At 44.0% G+C, this 16,754-nt stretch overlaps 1 protein-coding gene across 6 annotated transcripts in view; it reads left to right on the plus strand.

The window, feature by feature from the left end:
• Positions 1 to 16,754, plus strand: part of RUNX2 (RUNX family transcription factor 2) — a 168,101-nt gene that overhangs the window by 34,126 nt on the left and 117,221 nt on the right. For all 6 annotated transcript variants that reach the window (XM_077926601.1, XM_077926603.1, XM_077926600.1 and 3 more), the window contains exon 3: positions 1,116 to 1,220. In XM_077926601.1, coding sequence (XP_077782727.1) covers positions 1,116 to 1,220 — 105 coding nt within the window. The remainder of the gene's footprint in view (positions 1 to 1,115; positions 1,221 to 16,754) is intronic.

Here is a 16,754-nt window from a genome sequence, read left to right on the forward strand (position 1 = left end):
TCTTCCTGGTCTTGTTCAGGCTGGGACAAACCTTTTCTCTATTGCTAGCTTCTTGGGGCAGGGGCCCGCTAGTTGCTAATGTTATTTTGCAGAACAGCGTGGAACGCACCTTGTATATCATGCTCTATGTAAAAGAAATGATGTTTGCCCCATTTCTGAAGCGTTCCTGTTTATATTCCTGGCTTATCTTTGTCAGAGGCCCTGTTACGTGAGCAAAAACATTCCTGGGAAACACCCAGAGGACTCTAGTTTCAGCAGTCCTCTCCTCTGGGAGTATGAGGGCTAGCATGTCCTCCAAAATTCCTCGGATGAAAATAGGGACATCCTAAGGAAAAGCGGGACAGCTTCTGTAAATCTGGGACTGTCCCTGGAAAATAGGGACACTTGGAGGGTCTGGGGTAGTGCTCGCCTACCTTGGGTACCATAGTTGGCAGAGCCGCTGCTGGACTGGTAGGTGACTTCTTAGACTCATCCCAGGCGTGTGCCTCAGAGGAGACCCAAACCTGCCTTTCTCTGCTCAGCTCCTCTTATGCTAGTTGTGTATTATGTTGCTGAATGCTGCTGTCTGGACATTACTGCCTGAAAGCAGTAATGGGCATAAAGCCTGCTGATTGACATTCACTGCAAAAAAGAAGAAGAAGCCTGTAATAATTTCTCCACTATTATTTCACCATCTGATATTTCAATTAAAAAAAATGAGTTCCAAACGTTAGAGTGAAACCACAGCAGCATAATGTTTCCTTGTTCCACTGGGGCTTCGTGTTTGATGATAATTGGGTTCAGTAGCAGCCAGCTTGACGGGACAGAGGCACCTACTTGACCTCCTGGCAAGAGCATCACTGCTGCTTAGGGGGAGGCAGAGGGGCAAGGTGGTGCAGCTGCATGAAAAGGAGTGCACAATTGGCTTCGCTGGTGCTTTCCCACTGCCTCAGCTTCAGTACTCCTAGCACCGCTGTGGGACCCACCTGCCAGAAGGCCAGGTAAGTGGCTCAATCCCACCAGGCCATCTTCTGCTGATTGGGATTCTGAGTGCTGTAGATGGTTTCTCAAGCAACCATATTTTGATACTCATTCTTTTCCTTTCCCCTTCCCCTTGTTTTCACTGTTCCTTACAGGGAAGAGTTTTACCTTGACAATAACAGTCCTTACAAATCCCCCCCAAGTGGCTACGTACCACAGAGCTATCAAGGTGACAGTGGATGGACCCAGAGAACCAAGGAGTAAGTACACTGTTCTCTGCTTGTGATCTGGAGTCTGGTGCTCTTCATTTGTGGAAGTAAATGGCTGCCATCACCTTCAGTGTATGATACTATTTCTTCATCTCCTATTCCAAGCCCGGTTCTCTCTCTTGTGGAGACCTCGCTGTGATTTAGGCGAATTGTTCCAAGTTTAGAGCACAGGTGGCCATTCCATGGGACTTCAGAGGACTTCATTGGAAGCTGATGATGCTCAGACTGAATTCTCGCATCATCCAAGCAATGTGTTTTCCTCCTGGAATTCAGGCTGTGTCTTCACTAGTTTGCTGTTTGGGTGAAGTGACATCCACATGGTTCTGGCCAATTTTATCCATGCCCACTTTCCCTTTGCTAGTGGTTTTCCTAACTTGGTTAAAATTTGCCCATACTGTGTGGACACTGCTTTGCAAAATGCTGAGGGGTGTGCGTGTGTCAACTAGGTTCCCATAGTCTGTTGTAAGGCAAGTGAAGAGGGTATTCAATAAACAGTCCAATATTTTGAGAACCCAAGACTGCAGTCGCCTGGGCCCTTTTGTGATAATGTCCCTGTGGCCTAGAACAGGGGTAGGCAACCTAAGGCCCGGGGGCCGGATGCGGCTCAATCGCCTTCTCTATCCGGCCCGCGGACAGTCCGGGAATCAGCATGTTTTTACATGAGTAGAATGTGTCCTTTTATTTAAAATGCATCTCTGGGTTATTTGTGGGGCATAGGAATTCGGTCACACACCCCCAATATAGTCCGGCCCCCCACATGATCTGAGGGATGGTGGACCGGCCCCCGGCTGAAAAAGGTTGCTGACCCCTGGCCTAGAAGGACTGGCACTGAAGGTCAGGCAGATCTCACCCCCTGCTTAATTCAGTGAGACCAGGAAGCAAGGGTTTTTACTTTGCATCTCATTAATGAGGTGTGAATTGTTCGAGATTAAGTCTTTATAGGGTTGTGTTAATGTAATTGTAATTACTTAGTTGCACCTTCAGATGCCATTTTCCAGAATCTGAGCAAATATGCTCACTGTTTTGTAAAGGAAAAAGCATTCAGATATGTGGAACGTGGCACAAACATCGTTGTATGCTTCTGAATACATTTTCCCCTATTACAGGCAATTATTTTTACTCTTCTACTACTTAATTATGTCATGTATAATTAGATTTTCTTAGTACAGAATCCAGCTTTAACAATGGAATCATGATAGAGCCCTTGGGAATAAAGAACATGGCAATATACTGTAATAGGACTGAACTAGCAACCTTTAATTGATGCTTAGGAATTGTCTGCACTCAGATGATCTTTCCTGGCTTTATACAGCTGAGGTTTATGACACCAAGAATGAGTGTTGGGAACCAAGTACTCCTAATTTGCTCCCCACCACAACTGCCCGCTGTCATGAGCGGACTTTGTCAGAGTGTATTAAGCCAGAGTCTCCCATTACATCTGAATTTGGGAATGATAGCTTAATCCCAGCTGAAGAAAGAAAACAATGAGGTGGACTGCTATGTGTAAAATGAAGGAGTCATTTGTGATGTGAGCAGCCCTGGTTCAGCTGCCAAAGAATGAGACAGTGGGAATGAGGAACAGGATCCTTCAGGCATCCAGGTGAATCTCCGTTAACTAACCAGAATGAGAAGCCAGGCTTATTATTCTGGTTGCTAACTGTCATTAAGGCAGACTTCCTTGGTTCAGATAAAATTAGGAGCTCTGGTTTAACATAACCTGGGACTGAAGTTCCAAGCCAATGCAGAAAGGGAAAGGGGGACTGCCGTGGAGCGGGGCAAGGCAAGGATGTTTGGCCCTAATATTTGTCCCGGACTGGAATTATGGAAGGATACTAACAGTTAACCGTATTAAGAAATTAATGATTATTTGAAGACTAATCACATTAATATCAGATAAATGCTTCTGATGGAAGCATCTTAGTCATTTATTTGCATTTGATGAGTAATTGCTGATGAAACCTTGACAGGAGTGCAAAGTCAGTTGTTTCAGTGTTACACCAACTGCCGCCTTCTTCATGTTTCCCTCTGATTAACAATGGAGAAATATTGGGGGTCTCTTCTGTTCTTAAACTATATGGAATTTGCCTGCGCATGTTGAAGACTGTTTTCACCTTGTATCAGAGAAGCTTCCTGTCTTTTTCATTCATCTTTGCTAAATTTGCTGTTCTTGAAAAAGGCCCTTTTCTCATTTGCAACTGCTAGCACTTAGTGAGTTTGAAAGCATTTTGTCCTTTGTGAAACACTGACAAGTTTCTACATCTGGATTTAATTTGGTTCTTCCCATTTGGAAGTCTGCAACACTGTGCTGATATACCTTTGAAACAGGAAATTTCCAAACAGGCAGACAATATTTAAGCGCAGCAAAAGGAACAGATTTGTGCCTAAATTTGCCCATCAGCACAACATATGAATGCTTAGCAAGCAGCAAACATTTCAGTAGCAAGTACATTCATGTATGAAATTTTGCTAGTGCACCTAGGTCCCATTATCCAAGCACTTGTAGGAAAATTCACTTATCCAAACACAAGGAGTTAGTACCCAAGTCTCGCTATACACACCACAGATTCAGATATCCAAACAGCTGGATCTGTGTGTAAACAAATAAGCAGGCTTAAACATACCTTACTTTTTGTGTTCTATTGGTTTGAGGTTGCCAGAAACCAGGGGGTGGGAAGGAGGTGAGATAAGACAATTAAGATAACATTTTCCCTTCCTTGTTAGCCTTTTGCAGGGTTTCAGAGGGTTTCCCTGGGTTTCGCTTTTGTCTGCCATTTGGAGGTCAGAATTCTGTGGTCGAGAACACGATAGAAATATTCTCATAGGAATCAATGGAAATAGTTTAATTAATATGCAAACGCTTAACAAACGATTTTCAGGATTAGAATGAAAATAAAACATGGCTGCCATATGGGAGCATGGGGACACACAAAGAGAATACAGTCATGGTGAAGCTTTTGCCATAACTGTATTACTGCACGTGAATACAAACTCTGGCAGACTGAGCAGATGAGACCAATAAAGCAGTTTCTGCACATGCCGTAGACGGAAGTGAGGGGCAAATGGGGGTTGCCAGTCAGGGAATGTAACCCATGCAGGAGAAGGGAAACTCTGGTCCTAAACCTCTGCTGCCTTGCAGGATGCCTTGGGGAGAAGAAGAGGCTAAGGAGTAAACCCTTCACAAATCTGCAGTAAAGTCCCTAGGGCAGTTGCATGGTGCCTTGTACACCTCTTTCCAGCAACTCCGGCAGTCAAGCTTTATGGAAGACAGCTTCCTGTTTATGGTATTATTTGCTCTGAGTGATGGCTGCTCTCAAAATGTTCCCCTGTGATGTGGTGGTGATTCTGCAGAACTGTTTTCCTCAGACAGCAGGGCTGTCTTATCAATGAGAAGGGGAAGCAGTCCTGGGCATTAACGGATCTTCCTTTCCCATGACAACATATAGCAGACATTAGCATGGTACTATTGAGAAGCGCTTTATTGTGTTGTTTCGTTTTAAGCTGTGGGAATGCTTGTGGCAAAGAACAATTACTTTAAACTATAAATAAATAAAATGAATGGAAGATGTGGACAAAATCAACACTAAATGGAAGGGCCTAACCTGTAGCCCTCCAGATGTTGATGAGCTACACCTCCCATAATCCCTGACCCAAATTGGGCCATGGTGGCTGTGGCTGATGAGAACTGAGGTTCTTCTTGTTAAGAAGATAAAAAGCTGGTTTAAACATAGCTAAATGGCAAAGGCAGTGGGAGATGGGTTCTGTAGGTAGGAGGGTGTTTCCCTTTTGTCATGGGTGTAGCCAGGATTTTGTCGAGGGGCCGGCTTTTGTTAGGAGAAGGCAGAACCTCAGATTTGTATTGATTTGTACTGATTTGGGGGCCCATGCCTTTTGCCCATCATTTTTGGATTTTTAAGCTGAAAAAGAGGCAGGGCAGGTTAGTAAGTTCAGCGCTTTGATGGGGCATTGCAATTTTTGGAGTGGCTTGTGCAGGGCTGGGAGGATTGACACTGAATGTTGTGAAGTTTCTGGGGCGGAGGAAATGGTTGAACATGTTCTGTGGGCTTGTTTAGGGTATACAGGCCCTTCATTGCACATGGGTTCGAGTCCCACATTGGGCAACAGTTCCCTGCATTGCAGGGGGTTGGACCAGACGATCCTTGTGGTCCCTTCCTATGGCACAATTCCATGAGTCAATGATTTGTCTGTGGGGCCTGCCCTCCAGGATAACACTCTCTGGGGTTCAGTGTTGGAGAGTTTATGACAGTTTGTGAAGACTACTGGGCTCTATGAATTGTTGTGAGTGAAATGAGATTGTACTGTTGCTAGTAGGTGGTGGTAAGTGAGCCTTTCCTTGGTCTTGATCCAAGTCCAGAATAAGGGGTGGCGCTAGCACATTTGTCAAGTTAAGCAGTGTCTAGTTTGGTTTCAAATTGGATGGGGGACCGTGTGTTGAGGCACTTGCATTGCAGGGGGTTGGACAAGATGGCCCTTGGGGTCCCTTCGCACTCTGCAATTCTATGGTTTTATGGTTCTACATGTGGGTATCCCGACTAGTATTAGCTGCTTTAGGATGGGGCCAAAAATGCTTGAAGTAAGTCCCAATGAGTGTAAAGGAATCACTCCAAGGTAAACGTGCAGCCTTAGAATACAATATGGGAACAGGGCTATGACTACTTAGCTCAGTGAATTGTCAATATTGTTTTGTTTATGTTATGATTAAACCAACTAAGGACATTCTTTAATTTGATTAACTTACTGTCAGGGAACTACCATCGGCTCAGAGGTGAGAAGTGGAAGGGCAGCTGGGTTACAGGGAGCCTCCAAAGATCGTGGGAAGCAGCACTTCCTCCGCAGAGGAAGGAAGCCCTGCCTCTAGTGGGGAAGAGCTGCAGGGCTCGGAGGATGCAAGGAAGAGCCAAAGAACTGTGCATGAGCAAAGTGGGGGGGGGGAGGGAGGCCCCCCTTTACCTAAGCAGTAGGCTTTCGCGCAGAGAGGGGAGGCGTCGGATGGGGGTCAAGAGACTACTCTGCTGGGGAAAGTTTAAGGACCGCCCACTCTCAGATTCTGCTAGTGACTGAGCAAGACATGGAATAGAGGCCTTCTGCATTGTGAATGTTTTTGCACCCATAAAAAAGCCTTTGAAAAGACCAGTGAGGGATCTTGCCTGCCTGCTCTCGAGCAACCACCCCGATAGGCATAACACTTACATTTCAGAAATGCCCTGTTCTTGCCACTCTCAGTAGTCAAAGCAGAAATTTTGGGTCCTCAGTGAAAATGATTTTTTAAAATGGCATTAAAAATCAAGTAGTCAAAACTACTTGATTAGGTTAGTTTATTATAATTTCTTGATTTGTTCAAAAAATAAAGCCAGTAGAAGCTGATATGGCCAGAAAGATCTCACCAAATTTTGTCTTTGTGTCTCAATAATTGTTTGGTTTGATTGAGCTGGTATAGACGAATTTTTAGGGCTCCACCTTGAGATTATAACAGTATATAGGAATTTGAATAGGGGTTCAGTGTGCCCTAATATTTTAGGAAAAATTACAGCAGCAGTTCTGAAGTACCATTAGTCTTGGTGGAGGATGTCTTGAAATTGTGGCTCCCATTTCACTACCTGTGAGCATTTGTAGAAAAAGGTGGGCAAAGGCAGCTTTCCACAGAGTGTTTCTACCGTCTGCAAATCATCTCCCTGTGTGCAGAAGTGTGTTAAAATTTCATTTCCTCCTGAGAATTCCAGGACCAATTTAGACTAGTAAATCGGCAATTAGTTACCGCAGTAAATTAGTGCAGCTGGCACTGGCGTAGCACAAAGAAGGTGAGGCATCTGAGGGGAATCTGTGGAGCCTCTCCAATGAGGAGTTCTGATAATACTTGTATATTTTTTTTCTTAGTAAGTTGATACATCAACAGACAGTTCCCTTTTCTGCTGGGACCTGTATTCATTTCACTAGGACGTCTGAAGCACGTTGCCATGTTCCTCATTCTCGCTCTCCCTTTCTCTGGCAATTGAACCAGAGCCTGTCACATCACAAACAACTTCTTAATATACACATCTGGAATTGGCAGTTGGACCAACTTCATAAGAGCACATGATCATCATTCATTACAAGATTAAAAAATACCCCATGGCATCATTGATGTTTTTAAACTTTGATCTTTTGCCGCTGTGATTCATCTCGGTTATAAAACTCCTCTTTAAAGGAACACAGACGATGACTTATTAGAACCTTCATCGTAAGTAACATAAACATAACATTGTGTGCATCTTTACAGAAAGTGAGTTACTTGGGCTGCCAGCTTATCATTTTAAGACATGACATCATGCTGGAGATCTTGGATTTGTAAGGCTTCCTTATAGGAAAGGCACTTTGACCTTCTCTTGGCAAGGAGAGCTGACAGAACAAATGCTGCATGGTTTTCATTGGTAAATTGGAGCTGCAGTCCTTGTCCTGGATCCTCATGGATGGATTAGCTAAACTTTTACAAGGGAAGACCTCCTGTTCACCTTGCTTGAAGTTTTGACTACTTGATTTACAAAATTTGATCTTTATAAATTGCCATTTCACACGTTTTATCTGTATATTTACCAATGTGGGATTAGGGCCATTTGAACCATCACACACACACACACACACACACACACACACACACACACATTATGTGAACACTTAAAATGTAATGCATTAATGCAGCAAAAATGTACCATCACTTACATTCATAGAGCTCTGATTAACCAACAGCCCCCATTTGTTTGGTGGTACAGGAGTATCTTCCCCACATTTTTTCTATCACTGGAATCATCCCAAAGATTTCTTCCTGCTTTCTGGGGAGGAGGTTGTTTTATTATCATTCTGGAGTGGACAGCAACATCCTGGGAAATGTGGAAAAGGTGCTACCCAGTATTCTAATCAGCAGACCATTCATAAGTGGGCACATGGCTCTGGCATCACTTTTAGCCGAGTGAGATTGTCTTCCATGAACACAGCCTTAACAGTTCTGGATCCACACATCCTTCCACAGTGGGGACATAGGTTTCTGGGTGGGAGTTGATCACGGTGAGGGTTTGCCAAGCATGTCTTCCTCTTAGCACGTTTCTCCTTTTCGTCCTGAGTTCGTGCTTCTTCAAAGTCCACAAAACCTTTGGTAAAGACTCTTCTCCAGTTGGAGCGCTCGCAGGCCAGTGTTTCCCAGTTATCAGTGCTTATACTACATTTTTAAAAGATTTGCCTTGAGTGCATCTTTAAGCCTCTTTTGTTGTCCACCAGTATTTCGCTTTCCATTCTTAAACTGGGAATAGGATCATGGCAATGAAGATAATGAATAGAGCTGGGGTAATAACACATCCCTGTTTAACGCCTGATCCCACTATGAATGGTTCACTTTGAGAGCCATTGTTATCCACGATTGTTGCCATCATATTATAATGGAGGAGCCAAAGGGTGTTCACAAATTTATCTGGGCAGCTGATTTTCAGAAGGACAGTCCACAGGGCAGGGCAATTTACAGTGTTGAAGGCCTTAGTCAGGTCAATAAACGCCGTATACAGGGATTGGTTTTGCTCGCTGCATTTTTCTTGAAGCTGTTGAGCAGGGTGTCAAGGGGACCAGCTGGATGTGAAATCCTGTGGGCAGGGCTGGCACATGTGCAGTCTCATTCTTCCACCTCCACACTGTCACTGTAGGGAAAGCAGTTCAGTTCACCCCAAACTCACATCCAGGTAACAGTTCTGCTGACAGCTCTAAACAAAGTGACCTCAAGCAGCGTCTCAGCATTTCATTGCGGATGCTGTGAGAATTTGAGCAGAGGTGTTCACACAAGCACCTGAGGAATTAAGCCCAGTACAACTGGCTGTGAGCAGCCTGTGGCTCCCTTAATTCTGTTTGAACCCTTCTGAACAACACCCAGCTCTTCCTGTCCCTCCCCAAGGGCCAAAAAACTTACCTTGGTGAAGGAGAGGTTGGAGGCAGCAGGGGGCAGCCAGGCAGAGCATCCTTTCCTTCAAGGACTGGGACTTGGATGCCCTGTCACAGAATCCCTGACAGGGAACCAGTGTCCTGCCTCTCTGCTGATCAGATTCGGAGACACACAGCCCCAGTCTTTGGTGGGGAAACGCACTACGCTGGTCACCTTCCCCAAGGGTGGGTTTGGGGCACTGGGAAGTGGGGGGAAGCCTTATTAGATGTTCCAGTCAGACACAACAATTCCCCACCACCACCAAGCAAATGAGTGGGGGTTGCCCTTTCCTAGTTCCAGCTGCTTTGGGTTGGGGGTATTTACTGCCCCCCCCCAAAAAAATGAGGTATACAGTCAAGGGTATGAGCAGACACTCCCCAAGCAGGATGCCCCAAACTGCATAATGATTGAGATTATTCAAATTCTTTGCTGTGGGACCTTGTAGCGGTTTTGAGGAAGTTCCTTCTCTCCATGCTGCCCTGTCTCCTTTATGATTTTCTCCAAACTGCAGGGAGGGGCGCTGCCTGATGGCTTGTGGAATGTGCTTATGAATACACAAGCTTTAAACCTCTTCTTTAATTTTTTTTATGCTTGCCTGTCAGGAACTGGGCCGGGGGCCAAGCAGGAAATGACACATCAAGAAGCATTTGTGTTGTGCAACATTTTGTGGGACTGATGCAAGGCGATACACAAAACATCCCATGCCTAACAGACTGCATGGCAGTAATTTAACTCACAGACACTTGGGATGATTTGCCAGAGAGCTCAGCCTTCACATCTCTTATGCAGAAATTATCACAGCAGTTGGAAATAGGCTGCATTCCCCTTGTTTTGCCCTCAAATGCCCTCTCTTCCAATAGATGCTTATTTAAACATCCATTTCCCCAATATGTGTGCCTTGACTATATAGCTGAGAGACAATATATTCTCTTGTATTCTAATTTTGACTCAGTTCATTGAGGGTTGTGCTTTTGTAGCCAAAATGGCATCAGTTCCACGCAGGAGGGGAGGTATCAGCAGGCTTGGGGGAACCTTGCAGAATGTGTATATACTAATCTTTAGAAAAAATGCTACCAGCTCCCCTAGAGGACTGAGCGTGCTCAGTAGACACAGAAAGCCAGGATGCCAACTCTGGCAGGCTGAGTGATCCTTAGGCCACAGTTGCAATTAAAATTGTTCCTCCAAAGTGGCTACTCCGTCCACAGGAGAAACTGCCATTGACATTAAATTGTATGCTATTTTTATGATTAAACAACCCACTGCATATTACATGCAGGTGCAGACATCTTTCCTTTTGATGTTTTGGTATTTTTTCCTTGTATGTTGAAGTGGCTTTCAGTAATGGTGGCTTCAACAGGGTGACTACAGGGCAGCTTTTTGGGGAGTGAGGATGATTTTAACGTGAAAAAATGAATGGGGTGGAAGGGGTTAATCAAACCTCCTGCTTCAGTTTCCCTGCTGAGATTCTTCCTCAGAGTCTGCTGAACTAAAAGAAAGACAATACCAGAGGGAAGATGCCCCACCACAGACAGGGAAGAGAAGCCTTGCCGTGGAGTGGGTAGAGGGCGCTGGGCTTAGAGCTGGGTGACTTGAGTTCATTATCCTTGCTCAGACATGAGCTTGCTAAATATATTTGAGCATATTATTTTCAGTTAATGTCAGACATACTAGTAATGCAGGCAAGCCTGTGTATGTGTACTCCAAAGCAAGTCCCGCTGAGTTCAAGGAGGTGTATTCCTAGGTAAGTGGGGATAACTTATTTACATATCGAATCAGCTACCTTCCACTCTTCTAAAGAGGATGAATGAAACAAATGCTACAGAAAACCCAGGCACCTCTGAAATTGGCTTCAGGGCATCCCACAGTCCTCCGGAGCAGATTTTGGGGGCACATGTCCAAGCAGAAGCCCCCCCCCTCGTGCTGCGAGGGATCTCACACAGTTAATGTCCCTCAATGATAACATTAAGACGGCAATGGGTCTGAGACGAGTTTATGAGAAGCATACAACCTGGAAAAGGAGGTTGCTTTGTCAAGCCTCAGTTAAGATTAGTGCTTTCCTCCTCGGAAATAATCTAGGTGTTCTTCATTTCTATTTCATTATATAAATATATATTTACATCTATATGGTTGATGTCAATTTCAGTGGCCGTGGGTAAGTGGAGACAAAAGGTTGTGTCCAAGGTAGTGCTAAGTAACTTCTTCCATGAATCAATGCAAGGATTTCCATGGGCACAAGGGAACTCCCCACCCCACCCCCTAAATCTCTTTCGAGGAAAAGAGGGACAGTTCCATTGCACAAGCATAAATCCTTACGCTAATGGAACGAGTGCATCTTTATAGATTTACATCAAAATTTGTTTGCATTACATTGTGGCTAAACTAAGCGTTCATTCCTCTGCCAGAAAATGCCAATAGTTCATTCATCTGTAACTTTGGTTCCAGAATATTTTGAATTTTCACAAGGTACTGATTCTGGTTTGAAATAGTGTTTTGTGAAAACAGCAGGCACAACTTGTCCATAGCTTTTTAATAGTTCAGTTCTATTAATGGGACTTAACATATTCTTGGTGCTTACATTGCAAACAAATCCCACCTCTATAGGCGAGAGATTGGCTTATAAACAAAGTAGAACAGTTGAGCACCTTCAGACTCAGATGCCCACTTGTAAGAGATGCGCATTCCTACTCTGAGTCTGTGATTAGTAGCACCTGCTGCTAAGGCTTCTCAGGCTGTTATACCATGACAAATTCATGCAGCTGGTCCAGCAGCCATGGCTGCTGCCGGCAAGCGGTGCTCCTTGTGGGGCCCATGTGTCAGTGCTGAGGGACCTGCTCCAGCAGCCCAACAAACCAACTTTAAGGTCCTGCTACTTCCATATAAACCCCAACACAACTCTGGACCAGGTCACCTGAAAGCTGTGCTCCCTTCCATTAAGGGCAGCAAATGGAACCTGGTTGCTTTTGCCCCCGTCTGACGATTATCATCTTGTGGTAACATGGAGGCTGGCTTTTTCCAGTGGTGACACCAGAGTTGTGGAATGCCCTTTCCTCCCTGCTGAAATATGAGAGGGCTCTTCAGGATGGAAGAGCAGTTTATGGAAGCAGTCCCCTGAACATGGCCCTCCTTGATCTGATTGTTTTAATTGTTCTTTTAACTCTTTTAATTGTGGTTTATTTAACCTACTTGTTTTATTGTCAATTCTAATTATGGGTGTTTTCAGTGTTGTGATGGTTTTATTATGCATACTAATTATGTATGGGTTTTATGACTGTAAACCACTTTACCACATGTCATCAGTATATAAATTAAGTAATAATAGCACCTTCATGTCTATCAAATGATGATGTGCTTGCTGCTGCTAGCTTGTATTGTATTTCTGATCACATGCACCTAGATGTTGCTTTCTTTCAAATGGTTTATTTTACAAGCTTGAAAAAATGCACCTTAAATTAAATTCAGTAAAGTTGTGTGATAATCCAATGATAGTTCTTTTCATTCATCAAATGATGGGGGAAGGTAACTTTCTTTTGTTTTTAGTAATTTAGTTAATGATGGAGAAATCAGTAGCAAACAATTGAATATCATTTTTCTGTGAGATTAGATTTAGTTATTGGAAATATAGTTGCTTATGATTTTGTAAGTGGTCTGCATGAAGTCAAATGACAGAAACCTATAACACGCTTTGTTTTTTCCATTCCCCTTACTTTCATTATAAAAAGAATATTTCTAAGTATTTTTAATCAGAGTATTCTTTGCCCACAGTCTTGTTTTTATCAGATATTAAGATGTAGAAACTGATTTTTATTTAAAAGTTACAGTGAGAGATTAAATTTAATTAAAATATTGCTTCAAAGTCATCCATTGAATTTTGTCTGAATTTTGACCCACCACCACCACTTGTGAGTGAAACAAGTCAAATCTGGATGTGTCTGTTTGGTACATAGAAATTTTTTTAGAGAAAATTCAACAAAGCCTGAGGATGGTGAGCTCCACACTTAACAACATGCTTAAGATCTTCAGTAAGCAGGAGCTGCTTCACAAGGAACTCCTCAAGGGGCTTCCGGCATAATCCTGTGCATTGTTACTCGGTTTGTGGGAGTCGTCTTTGGTGTTAGGAGGGCATTGCGATGCATGTGCTTTCCTGCGCAGGGTGAGAGCCCGTGCAATGCATTGTGTGATGGGGGAAGCTGCTCTCTTAAGGAGGGCCTGGAATTGGTGGAATGATGGCCCTTGCTGGGTGGGAGTAGATATTGTCATGTGGGGTAGGGCTGGGTGAGTCAGGTGTTTTTAATAAAACTGCTTTGTCAGCTGGGAATAAATTATGGGTTGTAGATCTTGCTAGAACACGTTAGTGGGCTATTATTGTGTGTATAATTTGTGCAGTGGGTTGGATGGTTCTATTGTGTACACCACGTGTTTGGGGAAAGTCTGCGGAGGGAGCTAGATGGCTGATGTCAATTTCAATGACCAGGGGTAGGTGGAGACAAGGGGTTGTGTCCAATGTGGTGCTAAGTAACTCATTCCTTTAATGCAAGGATTTCCATGTGCACAAGGGAACTCTCCTCCACCCCCTAAATCTGTTTTGAGGAGAGGGAGGACAGTTCCATTGCACAAGCATAAATCCTTGCGCTAACAGAACCAGGTGCATTGGATATCACCCATAGCACATAGTCATGGGGAGGTAATAAGACATCATAGAAGGTAAAGGTGTGAGACTATTTAAATACTGTTCTTTGCTCCCACCCTCCACTGCCAGGTTCCTGGTTGCTTGGCTGTTGTGTGCTGCTGTTTAATGCACAATAAAGGTGTTGATCTGGCATGTATTACTGAGACCTGGTGTGTGAGCTGGGAGGAATTGATCTGACTTGGTACAGCATCAGTGCAGGCTGCAGGGATGGGTTTGGAGGGAGGGAAAAGTTGCTGTGCTCCTTTGTCCTGGAGCTGCTTCTGAGGGCCTGCACCTGGTGTTGGGCAAAGGAGACAGTGAGCTGTGGTTGCTGCTGGTCTACACTCCATCTTGTTGCCCAGCAGCTTCTCTAACGGAGGCAGCCTTGGGTGGGGTGTTGGAAACATCAGTAGTTCAATAGTTCTTGTTGTTGCCATCTGTCTGTCTCGAGAAACACTGGAGTGCAGCTCCAGTGATGAAGTCAAACTGCTGTGTTAGCAGCAACCAAGTGACCTCCCTGGGGCACAAGCCTGGGCAGTGTGTCTGGAGGTCCTGGGCTGCCCAAACTACAAGACCCATGTCTCAGCCTTGCTTATGTGGTCCAAAGGAAGCAGAGCAAGATGTTTGGCACCAATTTTGCTGCAGGGGTTGCTGGAAGTAGATGCACAAGGCGCCGTCCAACTCTCTTAGGCTTTACTCCTTAGCCATTTCTTCTCCCAAAGATATCCCACAAGGCAGAGCGGGTTTGGGATCAGAGTTTTCCTTCTCCTAGATGGGCTACCTTCCCATGTTGGTGTGCCCCATCTGTCCCTCACTTCCCTCCACAGCATGTACAGAAACTGCTTTAGTGACCTTTGCATCCACAATTGACCTCATCCACTCGATCTGCCAGAGCCTGTCTTTGCATGCAGGGAAGTCCCTAACTCACCAAAGGTTTGAGACCCACCAGCTACCCTCGGCTGGTTTAGCTGACCAGTTGAAGCTATTTCCCAGAGTGTGGCCACTGTCCCATGCTTACAGCTTCTGAGAGCCAGAGGTAAGAGCTGAGTGCAGGATAGGGACCAAAGGTGTACCAACTACCCCAGAAGACACATGATGTTTCCCCCACCAGAGGTATTATTTCATTATCCACATTGCAGTTGCCTCTAGTTCCAGCTCAGGACCACCATCACTGGGCATCCAGTAGAGCTTTTTCTTTTCTTTTTTTAAAAAGTTTTATTTTCAATGCAGAGTCATAACAAAAATTACAAACATTGAGTCCAAAATAATACTATCCAAACAAAAATCCCGGGAACATATAGGAAAAAAAACAGAAAAGGAAAAGAAAAAAGAAAGAAAGCAAAGGAAACGAAACTAGAACTAAACAGAAACAAAAAAACACACATCTACAGAACAAGAGGCACCCAGTAGAGCTTTATTGTATTGTCAGTATCTGCTCCATGGAACGGAGTTCTATGCCCTTTGGAAGCCCACTGTGATTTATTTGCAAGGCACTTGGAGAAAAAAGTCGCTCATTTCTGTTGGCACCACATTTGTTACAGTTACCAGTGAGATGCCCAGCACAATGTCTGCTTGGGACACCATGAGATCAGTTTCAGCTGATGTGGTCTGATGATGTGGACCATCTTATCAGGAAGCCCATCCGCACAATATTGAAATGAGGCCTTTAGCGAGGTGCCACCGGCCATCTGAAGCGCCCTCCCATTGCATATCAGACAGGCATGATATTTACTGTTTACTATTGAAGATCTTCTTTTTCAAACAAGCCTTTTAAGTGTTTTTTTTAAATTCCAGTCTTTATACTGGATTTGGAATTGTTTGATATCAGTTTTTATTGCTAAATTGCTTCAGATTGTATCATGGGAAGCAATTCATTAATCTAATTAATTAAATAAGAATAAATCAATATAGCATAAACAATGACAGGAGTTATAATTCAGTCGTCCAGGGACAGAAATTCCTTGATTTTTTAAATCTCTTGGAAAAATAATGAGGTCTGTCATAGAAGATAATGGGAAACTCTGGATTTTTTCCAGTATTGGGAAAATACTGTGATTGGGAAGCAGATTTCCCCCTCACAAAATGCAAGGTGGCGCCAAAGACAGAAATTCATGTTCTTTTAAACCTGGCTCTTATTTTGTTAGGTCTTTAAACAAGTTAATTTATTTTGGAAAACATGAACAATTGCTGCAACAATAACCTGCTGGCAGCTGGACCACTCCCTTGTATGCATAGAGAGAAGAGGAAAGCAGTGGGGAGGGCAGGGTAGCGCAGGCACACCGGCAGAACCAATCTGCTGCTTCACCCACTGCATCCACACAGCCCCCAACCATGTTCAAGTGTACCAGCAGTAGGACTACATCTAAGGAACCCTTTGCTGTAGATTACTTCTTTTTCCTGCTTCCAAAACACAACGATTCCCTGGGATCTGTTTCCTGCAGTGTGTATACCACACATGGAAGAGTTCAATCATGAAAAGCTTGCTGTGATGAGATGAAGTGCTAGTTTCATGACTACTCCCCAAATAGCCATATATGTGTACCCTGTACATGAGATTAAACTCCAAGCTTTCCCTCATAAATTCCTGTTAACCTAAACTCAGAAGTCCATTCCGAATGTGTCTGTTTTCTATTGTACCATTTTGCATTCTTAGCTTTCGCTCTCTGCTAGCTCAGGGGAATTAGCGGCACCAGTTAAAGGCAAGCCTTATACAATGTGACAAGTGCTAATCTTGCAGGAAATTCATCCAATATCCCTCACATTAAGTGAACTTTATGTAACAATGCCCTAAATGTCTCTATAAAGGTGTCTTCGAGCATGAAAAGACCACACAGATTGGGTTCCACTGAAAGAAATAGTGAAATTGTTTGCATAATTATTTTGGTTGGATTGAGAAGTCTTCCCT

The sequence above is a fragment of the Podarcis muralis genome, chromosome 3 (genome assembly GCF_964188315.1).
Source record: "Podarcis muralis chromosome 3, rPodMur119.hap1.1, whole genome shotgun sequence".
Classification (NCBI taxonomy): Eukaryota; Metazoa; Chordata; class Lepidosauria; order Squamata; family Lacertidae; genus Podarcis; species Podarcis muralis.